The sequence below is a fragment of the Melospiza georgiana genome, chromosome Z (assembly GCF_028018845.1).
Source record: "Melospiza georgiana isolate bMelGeo1 chromosome Z, bMelGeo1.pri, whole genome shotgun sequence".
In the NCBI taxonomy this organism is placed as follows: domain Eukaryota; kingdom Metazoa; phylum Chordata; class Aves; order Passeriformes; family Passerellidae; genus Melospiza; species Melospiza georgiana.
The window spans coordinates 49387239-49408086 of record NC_080465.1 but is presented as its reverse complement, the minus strand read 5'-3'; the positions used below and the strand labels follow the sequence as shown (position 1 = coordinate 49408086).

Below are 20848 nucleotides of genomic sequence, written 5' to 3'. Positions count from 1 at the left end.
ACTCTCAGTTCAGTGCGTACAAAGGAGTGCAAACCTCTGTGCCTGTCCTTACCTTAGCTGCTCTCCGTGGGCTTTGCTTTCTGCTCCACTTCAAGTCCTTTCCAATCGTTCTCTTCGCGTCATGCTTGAAAAAAACCACAGAGACACAACACTTAGCAACCGCGCAGCTCAGTTTATTCACCCTAAATCACCTTCCCTCCAGCCTCGCTGCTGGCAAGGCTTCCCTGGGAGCCGCGGCCCCGGGGCCAGTTCAGAGGCGCCGAGGAGGACCGGTCCTCCCGAGGGCACGGGCAGCCCCTGCACCCCACGGGATGCTGTTACCAAAGCAAGTTCTCGTCCCTCCTGCTCGTCCTCCGGCGGGTTTTTCTAATTTCCGCTCCGTCTCTGCCGAGGCTGGCTGAAGCCGCTGCCGCCACCTCAGGGGAGGTTTCCTGACCTGGGGCAGGATCCCTCCCGGGGCGTGGACTCCGGGCAGGTGCGTGGCAAGCAGCCCCTCTCACGGCAACCCGTGCGGAGGGAAACTTATAGCCCGGCCGGCCCTCGGGGCGCCGGTCCCCGCGGGGAGGCGGTGCCAGCTGCCCGGCCGCCCACCGCACTGTTCCGTGGCGCCGCACGCCGTCCTTTAAGCATCCCGCAGGCGCGCCCGCCGCGGCGGGAAGCGCGGTCCGTCCCGCCGGCGGGCCCGGGCTGCGCGGCGGCGGTGCCGGCTGGCGGCAAAGCGCCCGGGCTGCGCGGCGGGGCCGCGCTCCGCGGGCAGGGCAGGGCGGCGGCCGTGCCAAAGAGCCCTGGCTCGGCATCGGGCACGGGCAGCCCGCCAGACCGACGGCCCGGGCCGCCGACACCTCGCCGAGGCCGCTGTGCCACCGCCCCAGCCGTGCCCCCTGCGGCTGCCATCACTCGGCCGTGCCGCCGTCTGGGGCTGCCATCATCACTCGGCTCCTTCTGCTTCGGCAATGGGGCTCGGGCAACAACTTCACAGAATCACAGCTTCACAGCATCACAGATTCAACTAGGTTGGAAAAGACTTGTGAGATCATCAAGTCTACCCTACAAACTAAAACCACCATGTCAACCATACCAGGGCACTAAGTCCATAGCATCCAATCCATTTTTAAACACCGCCAGGAATGGTGACTACACCACCTTCCTGGGCAGTCCGTTCCAGTGTTTAATTGCACTTTCTGTGAAGAAATTCCTTCTAATGTCCAACCTAAACCTAATGGCTTGAGGCTATTTCCTCTTGGCCTGACACTGGCTGCCTGGAAGAAGAGACCGAGCCCCACCTGGCCACAGCCTCCTTTCAGGCAGCTGTAGAGAGTGATAAGGTCCCCCCTGAGCCTCCTTTTCTCCAGGACAAGCACCCCCAGCTCCCTCAGCTGATCCTCACGGCACTTGCGCTCCAGCTTCGCCAGCTTTGCTGCCATTCTCTGCCCCGCTCCTCAGCACATGCTGCACAAACCCCTCGCGTCTCACATCAGCTGCTCCCCACTGCCGCTCCGCCTGCTGCGAGGAGCCGGGCAGCGCGCTCGGGGAGCCGGGTGTGCGGGGCAGCGCCGTCCCGAGGCACCCCAGCCGGGCTGTCTGAAGCGGAGGGCTGAATGCAGCGCCGCTTCGTCAGACGAGGCTGAGCAAACGGCATCGCAGCCCTGTACACAGCCTCCTCCAAAGCAGGTCCCCAAACCCAAAAGCGAGCCAAAGCCGCGCTGCTTCACCACCATCTTACACTACCAGATTCCAAAAATAACCTGCTATCATTTGCTTTTACGTGACAGGCAAAGGGAGAAGTTGTAGGAGAAAGTGTGAAACATCGCTTAATGCCAGCAGGTGAGTTGTTCCTGCATGCGCTTTATGGAGTTCGCATGCCGGAGGGACAGTACACATTCTTAGGCACTCAGTTCATCTGAGAAAACCTGAGCACAAATTTGATAGGAGAAAGGTAAAACAGTCGTTTGTTTTGTTTTGTTTTTAACGATAGAGTTTAGTTAAACGAAAGAGGTAAAAAGAGAAGAGTTACTGGAACATGTAATATGGGTTTTTCCAAAGTAAGTTCATAACCGTTCTTTTTCAGTGCTTGTCATAATGTCAAAATTCGGGGTGTCACCATCTAGGTTTTCAAGAGAGAGATGCAGGCGGACACAGAGCATGTAAAAGAGTACATTTTCCTATTTCTAGCTTTTGGATGTTAGAAACAGCATTAAAAGTGTTCTTTTCTAAGACTAAGAAATAGAGTACCACTTTTTAAAATATGCTGAATGTATTCTTCATTTTCTTACTGTTTCTGTAAACCAGGAGAGATTTTTCTAAATTTTACAGTGAAAAATAATTATTTGAACCAATAAAAAAATTATTCTGCAAAAAAGTTTCTCAAATAATTTCTTATTTCCTACCTAATTCTATTTTGGAGCTGCATGCTTCACATCTGCAGAAAAAGCATCGTGTAAACAAGATGGTGGAGGACTATACTGATGCATTTGTAATAAGCAATAATTAAATATCAGTTGATGGAGTTGTTTTGCCAAAACAAAGTAAAACTATTTCAAAAACCTGCCACCTTATTAGCTCCCTTTGTGCTGGTAAGGACACAACAAAGCACACCCAGCATACAAAGTGGCTGGGTCACTCAGCACCTCCTTAACGCTTTCCGTAAAACAAACAGCACACAAGGCGCTGCTAGCATAGCTTCACAAAGGGCTGCTTGCAATGCTTCAGTTGCTCGTTTAACTGAATGCGATTTTTTTTCCTACAAGATTCAACGTTTAACGAGAGCAGCCAAATATCGTCACCCCGCCTAGCAGCAGACTCCGGCATGCGCTGCAAAGCCAGCTCGCTCGAACACTCAATAAATCAGCAGCACTCAAGTGAAGTGTATTGAACTGTTACCTATCAGACCAGCGTTTGAGGCTCTTGACAAACCTCTTTCTCACACTGAAAAGTTTCTTTCAGGTGAGAAAACCTGTAACCGTGCAGTTTGTTTGACAGCGGGAGGAAGGAGGTTGCAGTTAAGAACTTTATGGCTGTAAACTGGAATAAAAGTCAAAAGTCTTTCAAGTCAACAAGGTTTTGTTTGAGTGAACTAGAATTTGGATTAATAAATGCTGAGCAAATCATTAAAGAGGAAATAATATGACCCACTGCAACTGGTGTTACAAGCAATGTTTCCTACCTGGGAACCTTCAGCTCACGCATGCACACATGCACAATGAATGGATTATAATAAAAGATCTGGGGGTTTTTCTATAAAATTTCTACTGAACACTGATTAACAATGGGATATATGCCAAGATATTACCTTTGGTAGCAGCCTTAAGGTAAGTAGCTCCCTAAGTGAAGTCAGTGGTAAATAAAAGTAAGCAGTAGTGCAATGGGGAACTCTGAACTTCTCTGTGTTTTTTGAGGAGTATGTGTTGAATTGTCAGGAAGGTATTATAACACCAGGGATATCCTTAATACATTCTTCTTCACTTTAAGCACATGATATTCTGGAAATTATGTGCTAGATAAGAGATTTTTTGTCACTTTGAGATTGCAACTTAAACAGAGTTTTATTTTAAAAAGTTGTACACAACTAAGTGTATCATTTCTATAATGCTTCCAGCATCTCACTGATATGTCTACAAAGTGAAATTAAGTCACTTGGGTTAAGTGTCTTCATTTCTTTCTCACCATGGATTAATTTTAGGCTCCTTGTTATGGAACCTATACAGCCAACTGCTCATTTATTTCATTTAAGTACTAAAAACATGGCTAAAACTTTGTAGCTCATGGCAAAACATTCCCAAACTGGTATGTAAGAAGCCATGTAGTTTGTCCTCACTGGCAGCAGATGGTGCTGATATGTTGTGCCCGGTACTCCTTTGAAAGCTGTTATTCAGGTTATCAATACCGTCATAATATTGATTTTTCTCATCCATTATCCCTAAGGTCTTCTACTATAAAATTGCTGTCATCATCATGTGTCAGAATTTATAGAGATAAAATACAAGTTTGTAGTTTGAAGGTGAAGTTTGAACATCAGCAGTAATACTCATAACAATTAGGCGCTGACTGAAACAACACTTTTCAGGAAAAGTTGGATTCATCACATCCAGGCTGCTGGACAAGGACCACTAACACTTTTACGACCCAAGAATTTCTCGGCATGAAAGTGAGGGTGCTCCTTGCCAAATGACTGCTGACAAGACGTGGTGGCAGCTTACACCTGATCCGGGCAAGCAGGGAGATATAAAGGGCAGATCACAGAACACTGCCTTAAAAGCAGTAGATGGCAGATTGTCTCCACGACAGAGAAAGAGAGAAGTGAACAAAAATGGTCTTTTAAGTAAGTTTTTAAGAAACTTTTGCTTAAATAAAGGCCTACTTTGAGAAACCTGGCTAGCTAAGGAGCACAGGGACATAGATATCAAGAGCATATTGGATACTTATCAGAGATGATGTAGTCACTGCCTGTGACACCCAGGATAAACCAAGAAAGGTGTAACAAATTGTGTTAAGAAAAAATATCACCATTTACAGTGTGAGGAGTCTAATTAAGATTTATCACCAGTCTGAGTTTTGAAATAGGTGGGAAAAAATGTTGAACATACAGAAGTGAAATTTTTTTTCCATTTTGCAGGAGAGATTTCTGGGAACCAAAGCCTTCAACTTCTGCCAAAGCAAAAAATTACGTCCCAGCTTTGTTAAGTGCTCACTGAGCAGAGATCCTGAGACATGAGAACATCTCAATATTTCTTCCTGTTTTTCTTCACCATACTCTCTAGATTTTCAGCCAGTATACAGAAAGATCCCAATCTTGTTGCCTGCTCTGTGCTTAAGCTCCTCTGAGTGGGTTAGAGGAATATTTCTCACAGCAGTATGGACAAAGCCCTGGGCCTTTCTAAGTGGCTGACAGTTGTACTAGATGGTGGTTCTCATTTATTAAAGGGGGCTTTGACCCTCAAGTATTTCTACCTGCAACAGAAAGCAAAGCAAGCAAGGGGAAGGAAGGAATCAGGAAAGAAATGAGGACTCAATTCATGTGGCTGTTCTCATCACATCATTTCACACTGCAGTGAGCCGCTGTTGTTTAGACTCCAGAATGAAATATTGTTGACCAGGTAACTGGAATATTCTGGCAATAAACTCAAAGCTTCCTTTTAGCTGTACAAGGAACTCAAAGCTTCATTTTAGTTGTACAAAGGAGAGGTAATTAAGAGGACAAGAGGACGAAATAGTTCCTGCGTCTTTGCTGGGGCTTTCATTAAAACCAACAATTAACATCTCAGTCCAGTACTCTGCTCATTAGAAATCTCCCATTACATTTATCTTTGCCTGCACAGTAAAAGTGACTGTGAACATGAGGGGAGCGATCTCTAGAAGTAGCTATCCACTATTACTCTTCAGATGAACCCCAACACTCAAACATTAAGGAAAATTACATCTCCTGTGCAAACAAGTGAGAAAATAAAGGAAAAAAAACCATGTAACTGTTAGTTGTGTGCTGCATTATGTCATAATAAGAATGCATTATGTGCATAGACTGTCGTATTGATTACTGGCTATATACAAATATTTCTGATTCTTGTCCATTTGTGCCACACTTTTTCCTGTATCTAAACCTCTTTTATTTTCAACACTAAATTTAGTAAAAATAATCCTGGTTGACAAGTATATGAGAGTAGATCAAAGCTCTATTTAGCTCAGGGAGGAATTTGTGTCACCTGTTAATTTCTGGCTTTATTGGTTTAAAAAGAGAGAGGTGGAAACAAAAAACACCAAGCAAACCAGGGCACCAAGGGATAAGTGCATTTTGATAAATTGTATTAATTTTCATGTAACACACAGTTGACTCCCAGGATTTTCAGTTTTGATGTGACCTTCAGCTTTCATAAAACAATAGTCTATTTCTTCATCAGCACCCTACAGTAATTTCCTTGTTTTGCTTTTCCATGGACAGATCAAAAGCTGTCCTGCTAAGTCATTCATCCCAGGCCTTTCTGCTGAGTTTCACTCTTCAACATATTCTCCCTTTTTTTGTGCACATTGCTTATCCATTTCAACACACCACTGCTACGGTTTAAGTCAAGGCTTACAATATGCCGGGATCCTGCACTGGCATTAGAGCGCATACAAGGTAAAGCTACATTTTGTTTAGCCTATTTTGTTTAGATAAACTCCAACTGAACAAAAGAACCTCTGGGTTCATTGCCAGCAGCCAACTGTGTGGCTAAATAATACTTCATCCTGGAATCCCGAGAGTCTGGATGAATAAACTGCCAGAACAATACTCAGACTATGAGTGGTTCTTTCCAAAGCTTCCCTAGCAGCTTCCATTGATAGCACAATACTTATTTCTACATTACTAGTACCAAACTGTATGTTATTGTACAGTTAAGTATTGCAAAAAGTAATTACAGCTCCAAATAATTATGAATTGCAACTATATCCAAGGCTTCAGGCACCTGCTGCAGGTGATTCCTCTCATGTTGTCTTGGACTCAGGGCAATGTATCTAACACTCTTTCCTGGATAAGGGTAATTCACCATACAGTTAAAAAGCACTGTCATCTCTCAATGCAAGTAATTGCTGACAGGTTCAGCTTCAACACCTATGAGTTCCTGAAATGCTGCTATGATTTCAGGAACTTCATACGACTTGCCATGGATATAAGTCCCTGGTTTCACTTCCAAAGACTAATATTTAGGGAATCATGTCCAACTGTATTTTCAATATAGTTGAATGCACAATCTAAGTTTTCAGTTAAAATGCTTTTTTAGGTTCATTTTTCAGCTTCACTCTTTCAAAACTGATTAGTTTATAATCATAAGATCAAAATAGATCTTTACAATCTACAAATTTACAAAGTTAATATCCCTCATCTCCCTATTGAGATAAGGACTTCAGCAAACCAGCTGTGCAGTTTTTAGTTGAGATAGGTTAAGTCATATTCTCAGCACTTACAAACTTAATGTTGAAGAAGCCCAATTTGTACCTCACTCTGTAGGAGATGCTCATCTATTTCAAGTCTTCCACTTTTTTAGGCTCTAAAATCCTTCCTTGATATTCAGGGTGTAGGTATAGGTCAAATAATCTCTGTCAACCCACAATTTGTATAATCCCTTCCCCTCACAAGAGATACAAGTCCATTCCAGCTCCTCTCAGAGTTATTGTGAGTCTCTAGTCCTGCAAGGGCCTTGGAACTGCTGGATTCCTGGTCCCACTCAGAGGCCCCCTGAGACAAAGGAGACTGTGAATTTCACCTGGAGATACAAATTTGACCACAAAATTAGAAAGAGAGGAGCACACTACAAACATACAAAAAATTGAACTACACTAGAGACAATCAGACCAAAGAAGAATAAAATGGTATAACTTTTTTTTCATAAGTATCTCTGTATCTGTTTTATTAATAATACCTTTTACACAAAGAGGCCATTCTGAGACATTCAGCTACTGATTTTACCCTCATCTTTTCCTTTCCTGTTTGTTTTGTTGGCAAACTACTGCTTGGTCTGCACTGCACACCGCAGAATATCCTGAAGTATTCGTTGTCCATTGCTCCAATCATTGCTTCAGTCATGTGAAGGCGAATTTGATAGCTCTAATTAGAATTCTGAAGAATGGTGTATGGAAGTGCTGGGTGCCTACCTCTTATGACCTAATGCAACCACCCCTAGGGCACCAACCAATTGCCAAGAAAATAATACCAAGGAATTTCCTATGAGAAAAAAGACCTCATTTAGGGCTATTAGAAAGCTCAGCAGTGGCATGTCATGGGTTCAGTAGTGATTGTTTAGCACTCTTTACCACTCACCTTGAAAAACAGTGCAAAATTTCCCAAGGCCAAAAGTTGTTGAAAGTCAAACTGAAATATGTTAGGAAAGTTCCTGCACCTTTTTCTGCCTGGGATCCACATGAGTTAGGGAATTACAAACATACAAATCTTTAGTGGCAGACAGAGAAAGCCCATTAGACCACAAACCCTTCGATCATGTCACATTAAAGAAGAATGATTTCAGATGCAGTCCTGAACTACAACAAGCTTTTGAACACATGAAACAGGAGATTGTTCATGGAGTAGTCCCCGGGCCAGTTCAGGACAGGATAAGATGTGAAAAATGTGCTCTACACTGCAGCCAGCAAAATGGTCCTTCCTGGAGTCCCGGTGAAATGTATCCAGGAGACTCAGGGATGAGCCCTGGAGTTCTGGAGTCAGGGATGCAAAGGATCTGAAGCTGTCTACACTCCAGCTGAAAAAGAGATCCTTGCAACTTATTATGGGATTTGAGCTGCCTCAGAGGTGACTGGTAGCAAAGCACAGCTTCTTCTGGCACTGCCAGTGCCGGACTGGATGTTCAAAGGGATAGTGCCTTCCACGCATCATGGCACTGGTGCTATGTGGAATGAATGGATTGCTCTGATCACCCAGTGAGCTCAAATAGGAAACCAAATCACCCAGGGATCTCAAAAGTCATCACAAACTGGCCTGAAGGTGAGACTTCTGGATTATCATCACCAGAGGAGGAAAAGGTTGAACATGCTGAGGAGGTCCTACACTACAATCAGCTGCCAGAAAATGAAAATCAACACACTCTCTTCACTGATGGTTCCTGATGTATTGTAGGGACAATTTGCAAGTGGAAAGGTGCTCTATGAAGCCCTACACTGTTGAGGGACAAGGTGGATCCAGTCAGTTCACAAAGCCAGAAGCTGTCCAGCTGGCTTTAGATGTCACTGAGTGAGAGAAATGGCCAGTGCTCTGCCTCTACACTGACTTGCTGATGGTGGAAAATGGACCAGTGGAAAAAGACGGGCAGTGCAAAGGGAAACCCGTCTGGGCTGCAGAAGTGTGGCACCTTTGCCCAGGTGGAGGAGCTGGCTGTAAAGTAGATCGTGTAGGTGCACAATACTCAAGAGCTGGGCTACTGAAGAATATCAAAACAATGGAGAGGTGGATTGAGGTGCCAAAGTTTAAGTGTCTCAGGTGGATCTGGACTGGCAACAAAAGGGTGAATTATTTCTACCTCAATGTACCCACAATGCCTCAGACCTCCAGGGAAGAGATGCAACATCTGTATTGATAGGTGCACTTAACCATGGACACTCCCTGGTTACCCCAGACTGTGGCAGATGGGTTACATCACACTACCACAAACACACCAAGGCAAGCTTTATGTGCTTACAGTGGAAACAACCAGTGGATACCCCTTAGGGAAGACATTTTGGATTAGTCCTGCCTCAAGCAAAGGCAAATACATCCATGGAATTGTTTTTGCTTAAGGACGTGGATGCAGTTGGTGGGTAATGCAGAAGGATGGAAATATGATGTGCCTCAAGGAGGTTTGATTTTGGGGGGAGAACAGTCTGTAATACTGAATTGTATAACATTGCTGGCAGAATGACACTGCCACTGTATGCCATAACTACCATGGGCTACAAGGATGCTCCAGGTTCACCAATTGTGAGCTGATGCAGCACAAACCCAGCCAACAGCACACAAGCCCTCCTGCTCTGGAAGAATGTCTAGGGAGGGTAAAGCACACAATCATGGGCTACACAAACTCAACAGGCATCTTGTAAGTATGGCCATTGACTACAGAAATAATAACTTTGCATGTACATTTTTATCTCTGTATCTATATAGATAGACATATGTATGTATACATATACATATATATATATGCCAGAGCCATGTGGATGTCTCTGTCAGAGCCATGTGGGTGTGCCTGAGTTTTTGTCTGCCAGGTAAGGGGAAGCAAGGGATTCTCGTGTCCAAGAAGGAAAGGGCTGTGGGTGCTGTATTGGTCTCCGTCTGAGAAAGCTGTATGACACTGGGTCTGCTCAGTCAGACACCATGAGCATTTTTTGTGCAATCACCCTCTTTTATCCATTGTTGTTAGTATGTATTGTTGCTGTTACTTTTCATTCTCTTATTTCATTGTTGTTTCCAGTAAATTGTTATCTCAACCTATAATTCTGCCTTCTCTCTCTCTCTCTCTCTTCCTCTCTCTCACCAGCGTGTGGGTGAGGGACTGGAGGACAGGGATCATGAAGTTTAACTTCCAGCTGGATTTAAATCATAACTCTCACAGGCAATCACAACAACAATTTACTGGGTGAAAAAGAGAACAGACTCAAAATCCAAGTTGATTTGTTTTAGCAAGTGAGTTCTAATTTTAGCTGCATTATCCACATAAGAAATCTGGAGATTTTACCAAAAATGAATGTTTTCATGTGTTTTACCAACACATGAAAAACCTTGAAGGCTCCTACTGATTTATTCTTTGTAGTATTTTATTTAAGATATAAAGTAAATATTGAATATAAATAGTCACTTGCTATCAGAGTTTGAACAGGTGCTAGGTGCAAGTCAGACTTTAAGACTGATTTTGCTGCAGCTATGAAATAGTTGTGCCAAAGCAAACTACAGCCTCTTTTGACCTCATTAGCTTTAGTTGTTTGTTGAGGCTGTGCAATGCAAAATGCAAATAATGGCTGCTGACCAGAAGTCAATGTTTAGAAAGGATGAAGAGTGCTGCTACTGTCATATGAAGAGGACTGAAAAATGCTTGCCTTTTCCTTGAAGTTAGACACAGGGGCATTTTTATTTAGAAAAATATTCAGGAAAACAAGGGAATGAACGTCAGTGAAATTCAACCTCTCTGCAATTGCTGAAGGGCCAACAGGAGTGGTTTAGTACTGCTGCTGTCGCTGATAGCCATGTTAGAGTCTGGTCTCTACATGATCACCAAATGCCTGAGCCACCTCAATGCCGGCCTGCCACCACACAGGATCTGTGGCAAACTGGCAGGAACATCAATCAGTTGCATCTTTCTGATGGAATATAGGTGGCAGTTGCCTGAACCTGTGTGCTTCAAAAACAGTGAAAAGTAATTGGTGAAATTAAATGACACCAAATGTTTGCCTGTGTTTACATACAATTTGATAATGAACATCAAAGCAAGAACATTTATACTACTGGCATGTGGAGAGTAGCTCAGACTTGTGAATGGGCAAAATGTTCTCTTTATGATCCATTGAACAGCCCTAACAAGCCCTGCAGGAAAATGCCATGCTGACACTCAGTATTGGATATTGTCTTTTGATCAAGGGATGAGCAAAATTGCTGATTAAAAAAGGCTTTCACAAATTCTAGCTATGACATCTTGCTCTCATTAGCCAATTTTCAGCCTTCTGATTAATAGATCTTCAAATTAAATAGACTTAAAAGTACATTTATAATCGTTTTCTACTACTTTTAGATTATATCTCAAAATTAATCAAGGATCTTCTTACCATAGAACACTATGAGTAAAAGTAATCAGTGGAAATGCCATAGCCAGTTCACTGAAAAAGTGGGTGAAAATATATTTGTAATTCCGAAAAACTTGAAGTAGCAGCAAGATCAACAGCAGTCACAGTCCAACAGGGTGGTTATTTCATTTTTGCATGAACACTTTTACCGTGTCACTTAATTTCTGAGGAATTAATATTCTTATGAGCATTACATAATTGTACATATATATATATATATATATATGTGTGTGTGTGTATAATTGTACATATATATATATATATATGCATTTTTATGCTATCTTTTGTTATCAATCTATTCCCTCCTTAATTCAGTGCAGACAGAAAGATTTTGTCTCTTCTGTCTGCTGTCAAACCAGAGCTCTCATACGGGATTTTGGCCAAAGTGGGAAAGGTCTTTTGCAAAAATGTAAATGTCTCTGAAGTCATACCAGGCTTGAGGCCACAGCATCCCAGAAAGGGCTTCAGCATCATTCTTGCTAGGAAAATGTCAGTGCTGCAGACACGAAGGACCTCAGATACTCAATGACCACTTTTGCAGTCTCCTAGCAGCCATACCACTACATATGGTGCTGGAAACAACAACCACGTGCCTTCCAAATACATCATGCTTGCCACAAGCACAACAGCTTGTGCAGGGTTTCAACTCCCCTAGGAAATCCGCTGAGGTGATGATGTGATGTCAGCTTAACCATAACAAAGGCCTGTCACAGCTGGACTGCTGTTAATGTTCATGGACCCATGCAAGGACACTGGAAAAGCTGAATGCTGAAAAAATAACTTCACAGGGAGAAAATCCCTGCCCTGGGTGGAGCAGCAGGTCACTTGTGTGCCACAGAAATATAAAAATATCAGGTACTGTTACATGAGTGTTATTAGTGGCTTAGCTTTCAAACTGGTGGGTGAAAGGAAATGTTTCTCAGTGAGACTCACAGGAGCATCATCAGACACACAGATACACACTGATGAAAAGTGTTTGGTATGCATCATGGTCATGGTGTTAGGCTATAAACATATTTCTGGCAGTACACTATATACATCTCCCTTAATCTGTTACTCTTTAACATTTCTCTTTATATAAGTTAGTACCGCTGACTAATGTTAAAAGTAGCATGTATTATTCCAAACATTTCTCTTTATATAAGTTAGTACCACTGACTAATGTTAAAAGTAGCATGTATTATTCCAGAACTTTACATCACTATTCTGTCAGAGATGCTTTCTGCTACTTCTGCTCTAATTAAAGTAAATATGGATACCTGCTGCAAAATGAAGTCTACAGTAAATCTGCACAAACAAAATGGCAATTTTAAGCACCATTTAATCATCATAACAAGTACAAATATACACGTACAGTTGCACACATGAACGATACAAGTTTACTTTGTAAACATTGGGTGTAAAATTCCACGATGCTGCATCATGTTTCACCACCTGGGACGATCCCTCTGCTTTGACACTGGCCAACTCCCGCCACTGTCCTGTCAGCTACACTTGTCTGCTCAGCTGACTAAAAACCTCTGGATAAAACTGGACAGATCTTCGCTTAATTTCTACTTCCATTAGCGAGCTACTGATGGCAAGCTGCCGGGCCAGGGGCCCGCACGGCGGCGCGGCGTACGAAGCCTGTGGCGCGGGACCCTCGCTGGGGCACGGTGCCTCCGCCGCGCTCTCCCGTCGCTTCTCCGGCAGCCGGGGGGAAGCGCGAATTCCCCTTTTCCAAGAGAAAACGGGGAGCGTGCGAGGGCTGGGGGGCGCCGCAGCGGCCGCGCTCCGCCCTGCCCGGACCCGGCTGCCGGCGCCGCGGGCTCTCAGCGCGGCACCCATCGGAAGCGGAGCCCGCCGCCGGCCGTGCGCAGAGTGAAGGCGTTTCCCTGCGGGAAGGCCAGGGTGCGGATGGCGCCCGCCTCGCCGAGCGCAGCCCGCAGGCTGCCGCCCCCCTCCAGCGGCCCCGCGGCGGGGCGCGGCGCGGCGCGGCCGGTGCGCAGCCCGCGGAAGGCGCCGTGCAGGCGCGGGCCCGGCCGCGGGCGCTTGGCCGCGGGGCTGCCCCCCGGGCTGTGTCCCGGGCTGCCCCCGGGGCTGCCCCCCGCGCTGTCCCCAGCGCCGCCCCCCAGGCTTCGCAGGGCGGCGCGACACTTCTCCGACACGGCCCGCAGCATGGCATCCACGCCCTCCGCATCCTCCGGGCCCGTCCCGGCCGGGGCAGCGGCGGCGGCGGGCGGAGGAGGCAAAGGATGAAGAGGAGGAAGAGGAGGAAGGACTGTCCCGTCGGCGCTTTGCGGGAGCATCAGTGTCTGCCGGCGAGAGGGAGCACGATCTGCACCGCACAGCCCCGTCCTGTTTCGCACCACACTGTGCTCCCCTGCTCCATCCCACACCGCACGGCCCCCTCCCACAGCTCACCGCCCGGCCCCGAACCGCGGCACGCTGACCCCTGCTCCACCCCGCACTGTACCAATCCACGCCGCCCTGCCCCACGCTGTCCACCCCACACCGTCCTGCACCACACAACTCACACAGCCCCACACTGCACAATCCCATTCCACACCTCCCCCCATCCAGGCCCTGTCGCACCCCGTGCTGCCTCACCCTGCACCCTATTCCCCCCTGCACCCGACATCACACTGTCCCCCAGGGACAACCTGGGCCGCAGGGCAGCCAGGCTGGAATGGTGAGCAGCACTCACGTCAAGGACAGCAGCCAGCTGCCTGGCCTGACTTGCCAGCTCCTTCAGCTGCACGTTGCTCTCCCGCAGTGACACCAGCTCTTCCTGCCTCTGTGTGAGGGTCTCCTGCAGCTACGAAGGACAAATGGGGAAAGGGGTGGTCGAGACAGCCACACTGTCCAGGAGCCAGGGGATGCTGCGCACCAGGGCCCTCCAGTCACCTCAACAGGATGTGACAGAACACAGCACAGCCTAGGGAGGGCTTTGGGGTCCCTACCTGGCTGTTTGCCTCCAGGGCATCTCCCAGGGCTTTCTGGTGCTGGTCTGCCAGGTCCCTCCAGCATGGCTCAGGGGAAGACAGGTTCTGTGGGGGAACCTGCACCAGCACGCTGCTCTGCAGCTGGGGGGTGCAGGGGCCAAAAGCCACCTCCTCACCAAGTGAGAAATCATAGTCAGTACAGTCCAGTGGTGGTGGCACTAAGGTGGATACATCTGGAAGGAATAGCCACAAGTGTTAAGTGGAGGTATTCATGTCTGCTCCCCCCAAACCCAGCACACCATTCTGGTTCTAAACATCACTCTGGAGGTTCCCTCTGGACATGTCCCTCTGAAATGCTTTTACTCTACTGTGACAGCTGTGCATCCTGAATCTAATTTGTCTCCTGTGGGAGAAAGCTCAGTGACAGCTCAGGTCTCTAAGGGGGTGAGCAAGAATGCGCTTCCTCACAGACTGTCCCATGGTGGGACAAACATGCAGTGAGTGGGCATCCAAAATTCCAAAAGCAAAGCAAAAAAAAAGAGGAGACCAAATGTAGCATGACTGCAGATGTGCACACGCAGGTACATTTGGCTCACGTAAGGAAAAATATCTACTTACCAGGTATAAAATCACCAAGAGTATCCCTGAATTCCTGGAAAACAAACTCTGGCCCATCCTGGCAGCAGCGACCCTGGCAGGGGTGAAAGAAATGATCCAGTGAGCAGGGCCCAGGGCTCAGACCTGCCCACACCACTGCCCATACTGTTTCAACAGTGTCTGCTGCCTGTGCTCAGCACCTTATCACAGCATCCCCTTGCCACTTGCAACCCATCTGACACACAGCACAAGACGCTGTCCTCTGCTGTGCCCATTTCACAGGTGGGAAACCTGAGGCTAGGGAAGTTGCCAGCACCCATCTGCTTGAGAGAGCTACCCCTTCAGGTGCCAAGCACAGCCTAGGCTGTTCTGAACAGTAGATTTACCTGCTGCAGGGTCACAGGGCCAGCTGGGGTGGTGGGAAAAGTGGGGGCAGAGGCTGCCAAATCCTGCCAGTTGATGGTGCTGAGCACTGGGGACAGTCAGAGACAAAGGTGAGTAGCAAGGGCAGGGGTAGACAGAGCAAATGGGGCATGCCAAAATGAGAAGTACGGCTGGGGAACATCTTCGATGTGCAACGCCAGGTAGTGCAAGGCTGGGAAACGGGGTGCAAAGGCACCAGGGAGGATACAGCGGGGTTCACGGAGAGAGGTCATGGCCGGCGGAACACAGTGGAGGGTAAGGTGGGGGTATCACGGCTGGGGAGCACGGTGAGCAACACCAGAGGGGCGCAGGACGAACGGGGAAGGGTACGCGCCTGGGGGTTAAGGCTCTCGGCCGCAGGCTGACTCACCCAGGGCGGGCGCGGCGGCGGCCGGCGAGGCGCCGCTGCGGCGAGCACGGGGCGGGGGAGCCCGGGGGCTCAGGGCGGCCGGGGGCGTCCACGCCGTGTCCCCGCCGGGCCGGGCCGGCTTCTTGGCCGGGCGGGCGGGCGGGCCCTGGACTGTGTTGGGGCAGATACTGCCGAAGGCTCGGCGGCGGCCGCCCTGCTCCATGCTGGCGCCGCAGTCGGCGCCGGCCTCGGCTCCAGCTCCGGTGCCGGCGGGCGCCCTCCGCCCCGCGCCCCGCTCGGCGCCGCCCCGCGAGCAGGCACAGCGGCCATGGCGGGGCTGCCCGCCCGCCCTCGCTCCGCCGGGGCGCCGAAACCTCCCGCCGCCGCCCCGCCGCTCCCGCGCCCGCGGAACCTTCCCCGCGCCTGCGGAGCCTGGGCGGGCCGAGGGGCTGCCCCGAGGGAAAGGCGCGCATTGCGCTGCCCGCCCCGCCGGCGCGGCCGCCCGGCCCCCAGCAGCTCGGTGCCGCGCTCAGCCCCGCGGCTCTCTGCCGGGCAGCGCGGGCGGCAGCCTGGGGGCTGGGCTGGTGTTTGTAATGGTGTTTGTTAAACCTCTCTAAGGAACAGGGTCCGTCTGCCTTGAAAGCCACGGGGGACGGCGGGGGGGCGGGTGTGGGGTGTGTTATGTAGGAGAAAAAATTCCGTCAACGGCATCGTGAATGTAGCGATCCGCGCACCGGGAGAGGGTGCTCTCGCACCGGCAGAGGGTCGCACCCGCTGCTACGGCATGTCCAGCTGAAATCACCGACGGGGCTGGCGGAGTTTGAGCTGCCCTTTATTCCCCCGTGGTGGTCCTGTAGGTATTTTTTATAACAGCAGCGTGGACAAGGTTTCCTCGTTCTGCCTCCACACCTGAGGGCAGGCCAGACTTGGAGCGCCGCCCGGCGTCCGGGTCCCCCCTGCGCTGAGAGGTGAGCACTCCCGAGGGCAGCTCCGGGTCGTTTAACACTGCTTTTGTACACAGATACAAATGAAGAAAATGAAATATTTTACAACACTATGATTGTTTTCTGTCTTTGATTGTGCCAGCCTGCTCAGGAGCGTGCATCTGGATTATAGACCTGCAAGAAAACTAAACAAACAAACAAGCAAACAAACTCAGCTGTTATTATTCCACACTCTGTTTTCCTACACTTATGTTTGTGTGTCTATTTTTTTTTTCCTGAGCCATGACCAAGCCAGCGATGGCAGTTTGAAAGGGTGAAATAAAACCCCATAGACTGGCTATAGAGCAGGTATTTTTTTATCGCAGCACTGGAGGTGAGGGGGATTTCTTCATCTAACCCACCCACCTTTGTCAAGTGCTGTGGTTTATTTATACAGTAAGTATTGCTTAATATTGCTATGTCGTTATAACATCATCATATATGCACCGAAACTTATTTACATAATGTTATCTCATGGATATAAATAGTTCTGTACTGTGGTTGTGCTTCCCCAATTTAGGTGGTCTTGGAGGTCTTCTTCAATGAAGGCTTAAGGTGTTCCTCACAACTGAACTTTTCAACTTTGTCTTCAGAGCATGCACAGTTACAGTGTTCCTCGGTCTTTCTGGATCTAACTGGTCAAAATTCTTAATTTTGTGGCTAATTTGCTTTACATTTGCTAATTACTAATTAGTACATCGTGCTGCTTCCCAATATAGCTATACCTGTCTATTTTTGAAACTATTCACCTGGCGAGTTTCTGTTTATTTAAGCATTAAGCAACTAGTTAACCATATACTGGCTCCTACATTGTCTAGAAAGTTATGATTCGGGTTATATTGGTATCTTATAACTCAAGATGTACAAGCATCTTGTAACTTTTACTCCAGCTACATAGGCATCACAGGGAATGACACTGTTGGGCGTGTTTATTTTGTGAGGGATTGTGTTAACTGACAGGGTGAATTCGTTATGTGCCAATGTGTTTCCTCTCCCAGATGCGTCTGCCTGCTGCCAGCCAATAAAGGTATAGATGTAACAAACAGAAAAGAGTTTACTCAATATTCAGTTGGTCCTTATGTTATCTTTATCGACCACCCTCCATTTAAATAACACAGTACGTGAGATTCAGTACAATATTTACATGCTTGACTTAAAAGAATACAGCAAAGGGACTGTGCAGATAACATGACACATAAAATCGTTTGCAAATCGCCATCTAATTTTTAAGCTCCAATGACACTAAGGCTTAGTGGATCACACTGCACCGACTTTGTGGAGCACAAACGGCGAGTCAGAGCCGTCTCCACCACCACCCGCTGTCAGCGGTCATCTCCAAGCCAGGGGCACTTCTGTGCCACCTCCGAGGGCAGGAGGAGAGACAGGGACCGCCCGTTCAGAGACACCAGGAGCTGAAGCTGGTCCATGCAGTCCCGCAGGAGCCCTTCTGGGTAGCCGCTGATTCGCAGGTCCAGGGGGCTGCGGTGGCGCAGGAGCCGGTCCGCAAGCCCCAGGCTGCTGGCGGCCAGCAGAGAGGGCGCGTATTTGGTGAAGGCATAGTCAGCCAGGCTGAGCTCCGCCACGCCCGCCGCCAGGCTCCGGGCATCGGCCGCCTCCCCCGCGTCGGTCCCCCGCGCCTCCAGCCGCACCCGGCTGAAGTGCTCCAGGAAGAAGCTGACGGTGGGAGCCGCCAGGTCGAAGTCCAGGCGATGCAGGACGATGCACTCCAGGTTGCGGAGCTGCTGGCGGGTGAAGGCGTCGCAGCAGAGGGCGAGGAGCTCTTTCACGCTAGGAGGGTGCACCTCCACCTGCGGGCGGGGACAGGAATGAGGGCGCTGCCGCCGGGAACTGGTGCGGAGCCCGGCCTGTCCAAGGCGCCCTCAGGCCGGCCTCAGCGGGCCGCCACCCCCGGTGCGGGACAGCCGGGATCGCCCCTACCTGTTTGCAGGCGATGAGCAGCGCTGTCACACCCAGGAGCTGGAAGCAGTCGGCGGCCACCGGGGTAGTGGCGAGAAAGCGGTCGAGGATGTTGACGGCCAGGCAGAGAGCCTCCAAGGAGAGCCCGAAATGCCGGTGCACGGGGATGAGCCAGCTGACCAGCTTGCAGCGCGCCTCTGCCGTCACCTACGGCACCGGCAGTGGGGATCAGGCGGGGCCGACCCCGGGCTCCCCCGCCCATTCCCCGCGGCCGGCCCCGCTGCCCCCACCTGCGGCTGCCGGGCGAGCGGCTCCCGCGGCTGGAAGCGGCTCTCCAGCCCCTTGCGGGAGCGGTACCAGCTCTCCCCGTAGTCGCGGAAAGCCTGCAGCTCCTGCGCGTTCTCCCCCGCCGCCGCCGCCGCCCCCGTCCCCGGGCGCCGCCGCCGCACCGGGCGCCGCGGACAGCCCCCAGGGGAGCCGCCGGGCCCCCGGCGCTCCGGAGTGCCGCCGCACCGCCCGCTCGCCGCCGTCACCATGGGGTGGGCGGGCGGCCGTGCCGGGTCCGCTCCGGTCGCGGCACTGGCTATTTGAGCGGAGCGGGGCCGCCAAAGGTGTCACCGCCCGCCTCCCGGGCACCCCGCCCCGCCCGTCCCGTCGTCTGGGCGCTGAGGGGATCGCCGTCTCCAAAACAAAATCCGAGCCACTGAAACGTTTGTCTCTTCTCTGCCGCTTGCCCTCGGGCAAAAAGGCTGTGGAGTCGCCATGTGCCCTCCCGACCACAGGCTCCTCGCTCTCCCGCGGCACAGACAGCAAACCAGACAGCTGGGCCGTAAACCCACAAATGTGGCCAGCTGAAGCTGCCGCCTCGATTTTGCCATTACCAACGCAGGCGTCTCTCCAGCTCCTAGCAGTTCAGCTCAGAACCTCGTGAGCTTTAACAACTACCCATCACTGCCCGTACATAACACTTCCAGTACAGGTCACCACAAACAGCACAGGAGGACAGCAGGGGAGAAAGCCAAGAATGCTGGAGCTCGGGATGCAATCTGGGTCTCAGTTATGCTTACATCCATGGACTATTTATGTGATGGGGCACTATTTTAAACAGCTGAATGCAAGGAAATTAAAACAGTTCTGCACTCCACCCATGTATAGTGTGCTATAGATGTGGAAAGACCAGGAGAAAGAAAACCTCTTCTGGGTTAAGCACTGGGAAACATGGCAGTAGGAAACAAGAGCTTCAAGAAGGCATCGACACAGAAGAAAAACGAGAGGAGGTGGGAAGTCTACAGCGTGAATAGCAGGAGGAGGACTCCTCTCCAAAGTGAGGACAGACACCAGGAGAACATGCTGCCTTTAAAAAACAGAACACATTGCAGACCACAGTTGAGATTATGGTGACAAAGATCCAGAGACACTGAATGGTCTTGTGTCGGACAAAAGCTTTGAGAAAAGTAACACAGAAGTGTTAACAGAAGTCTTTATTAAATAAATAGAGCAAAAGAGAAAGTTCATCCACCAAAAAGAATACAGGCACAAAAGTTGCTCATGTATACTGCAGAAGCAGAAAGCCAGTGTAGCAGCTATTTTTTTTGTTTCCTGTTTGTTTTTTTTTTTTCTTTTAAAAGTTAACTGTGCTTAACTGTACACCACAGTGTGACCTCCCTCATTTGTTTTACAGAAAACAGTTGCTCACACAGAAGATCATCCAATTTCCCAGTTATTACAATATATTCCCTTAATTTATTTCAGTTCTTTATTTAGAAGATTACAAAGCAGAGCATGCTAGAGAAACACAAATAATAACTCTGAGTTTCAACATTACCACCTATAAATGGAAAAAAACCCTCTCATTTATCACAGTTGGATAAGGGAGAAGAACTCAAACACAATTCACACTTTCCCTAGGATTTAACCATTTAAGACCAACAACTCATTTGCAAAATTCAAACCCAAAAGAAAGAGCAGCTTGCTAATAACTGAATTACTGAGATATTTCTCTATTTCCGGTTTCCAAAGGATACAAATAAAACATCAAAAAAGCCATCTCAACCAAAATAAAACATAGGAAATTTGTTTAGGGTACAGATTTATTTTATATCTTCAATGAATAAAATTTGCAGGTTTTGATTTCAGTGTGGGAATACTGAAGACAAAGTTGAGATCTTAAGATCTAAGATCAAAACTTCCTGATCAAATGCTTCCTCGCCTAAATGGTGTTGTAAAAAAACCCCCAAAAGTTACTTCCCGTCTCCTATGAAATCAGGACTGCCACTACATTATCATAATGCATAAAAGAATAACAGATATGATCCCCGTTCCTTCAGAGCTGTTAGCAAAAAGCTCTCCTCTTCAAAAATTGGTGC

General features: G+C 48.7%; 2 protein-coding genes across 2 annotated transcripts; both read right to left on the bottom strand.

Moving 5' to 3' along the window:
• Nucleotides 1–13100: 13100 nt before the first annotated feature.
• Nucleotides 13101–15805, bottom strand: MCIDAS (multiciliate differentiation and DNA synthesis associated cell cycle protein). The gene is made up of 4 exons (XM_058044553.1): nucleotides 15604–15805; nucleotides 14232–14446; nucleotides 13976–14086; nucleotides 13101–13583 (listed from the first exon to the last, which is right to left on the bottom strand). Exons 1-4 carry the CDS (start codon nucleotides 15803–15805, stop codon nucleotides 13101–13103), a joined length of 1011 nt encoding a protein of 336 aa, XP_057900536.1.
• A 1841-nt stretch (nucleotides 15806–17646) lies between these two features.
• CCNO (cyclin O) lies at nucleotides 17647–19033 on the bottom strand. Its single transcript, XM_058044180.1, has 3 exons — nucleotides 18773–19033; nucleotides 18504–18689; nucleotides 17647–18373 (listed from the first exon to the last, which is right to left on the bottom strand). Exons 1-3 carry the CDS (start codon nucleotides 19016–19018, stop codon nucleotides 17888–17890), a joined length of 918 nt encoding a protein of 305 aa, XP_057900163.1. The 5' UTR covers nucleotides 19019–19033; the 3' UTR covers nucleotides 17647–17887.
• Nucleotides 19034–20848: the final 1815 nt, after the last annotated feature.

Coding starts and splice junctions, on each gene's coding strand:
- MCIDAS (XM_058044553.1), bottom strand. CDS start 15,805: ATGGAGCAGGGCGGCCGCCGCCGAGCCTTCGGCAGTATCTGCCCCAAC. Junction 14,087..14,231: donor CCCTGGAGGCAAACAGCCAG/GTAGGGACCCCA, acceptor TGTCCTTCGTAG/CTGCAGGAGACCCTCACACA. Junction 13,584..13,975: donor AGCTGGCTGCTGTCCTTGAC/GTGAGTGCTGCT, acceptor TCTCGCCGGCAG/ACACTGATGCTCCCGCAAAG.
- CCNO (XM_058044180.1), bottom strand. CDS start 19,018: ATGGTGACGGCGGCGAGCGGGCGGTGCGGCGGCACTCCGGAGCGCCGG. Junction 18,690..18,772: donor CGCTCGCCCGGCAGCCGCAG/GTGGGGGCAGCG, acceptor CCGGTGCCGTAG/GTGACGGCAGAGGCGCGCTG. Junction 18,374..18,503: donor TGCTCATCGCCTGCAAACAG/GTAGGGGCGATC, acceptor CCCCGCCCGCAG/GTGGAGGTGCACCCTCCTAG.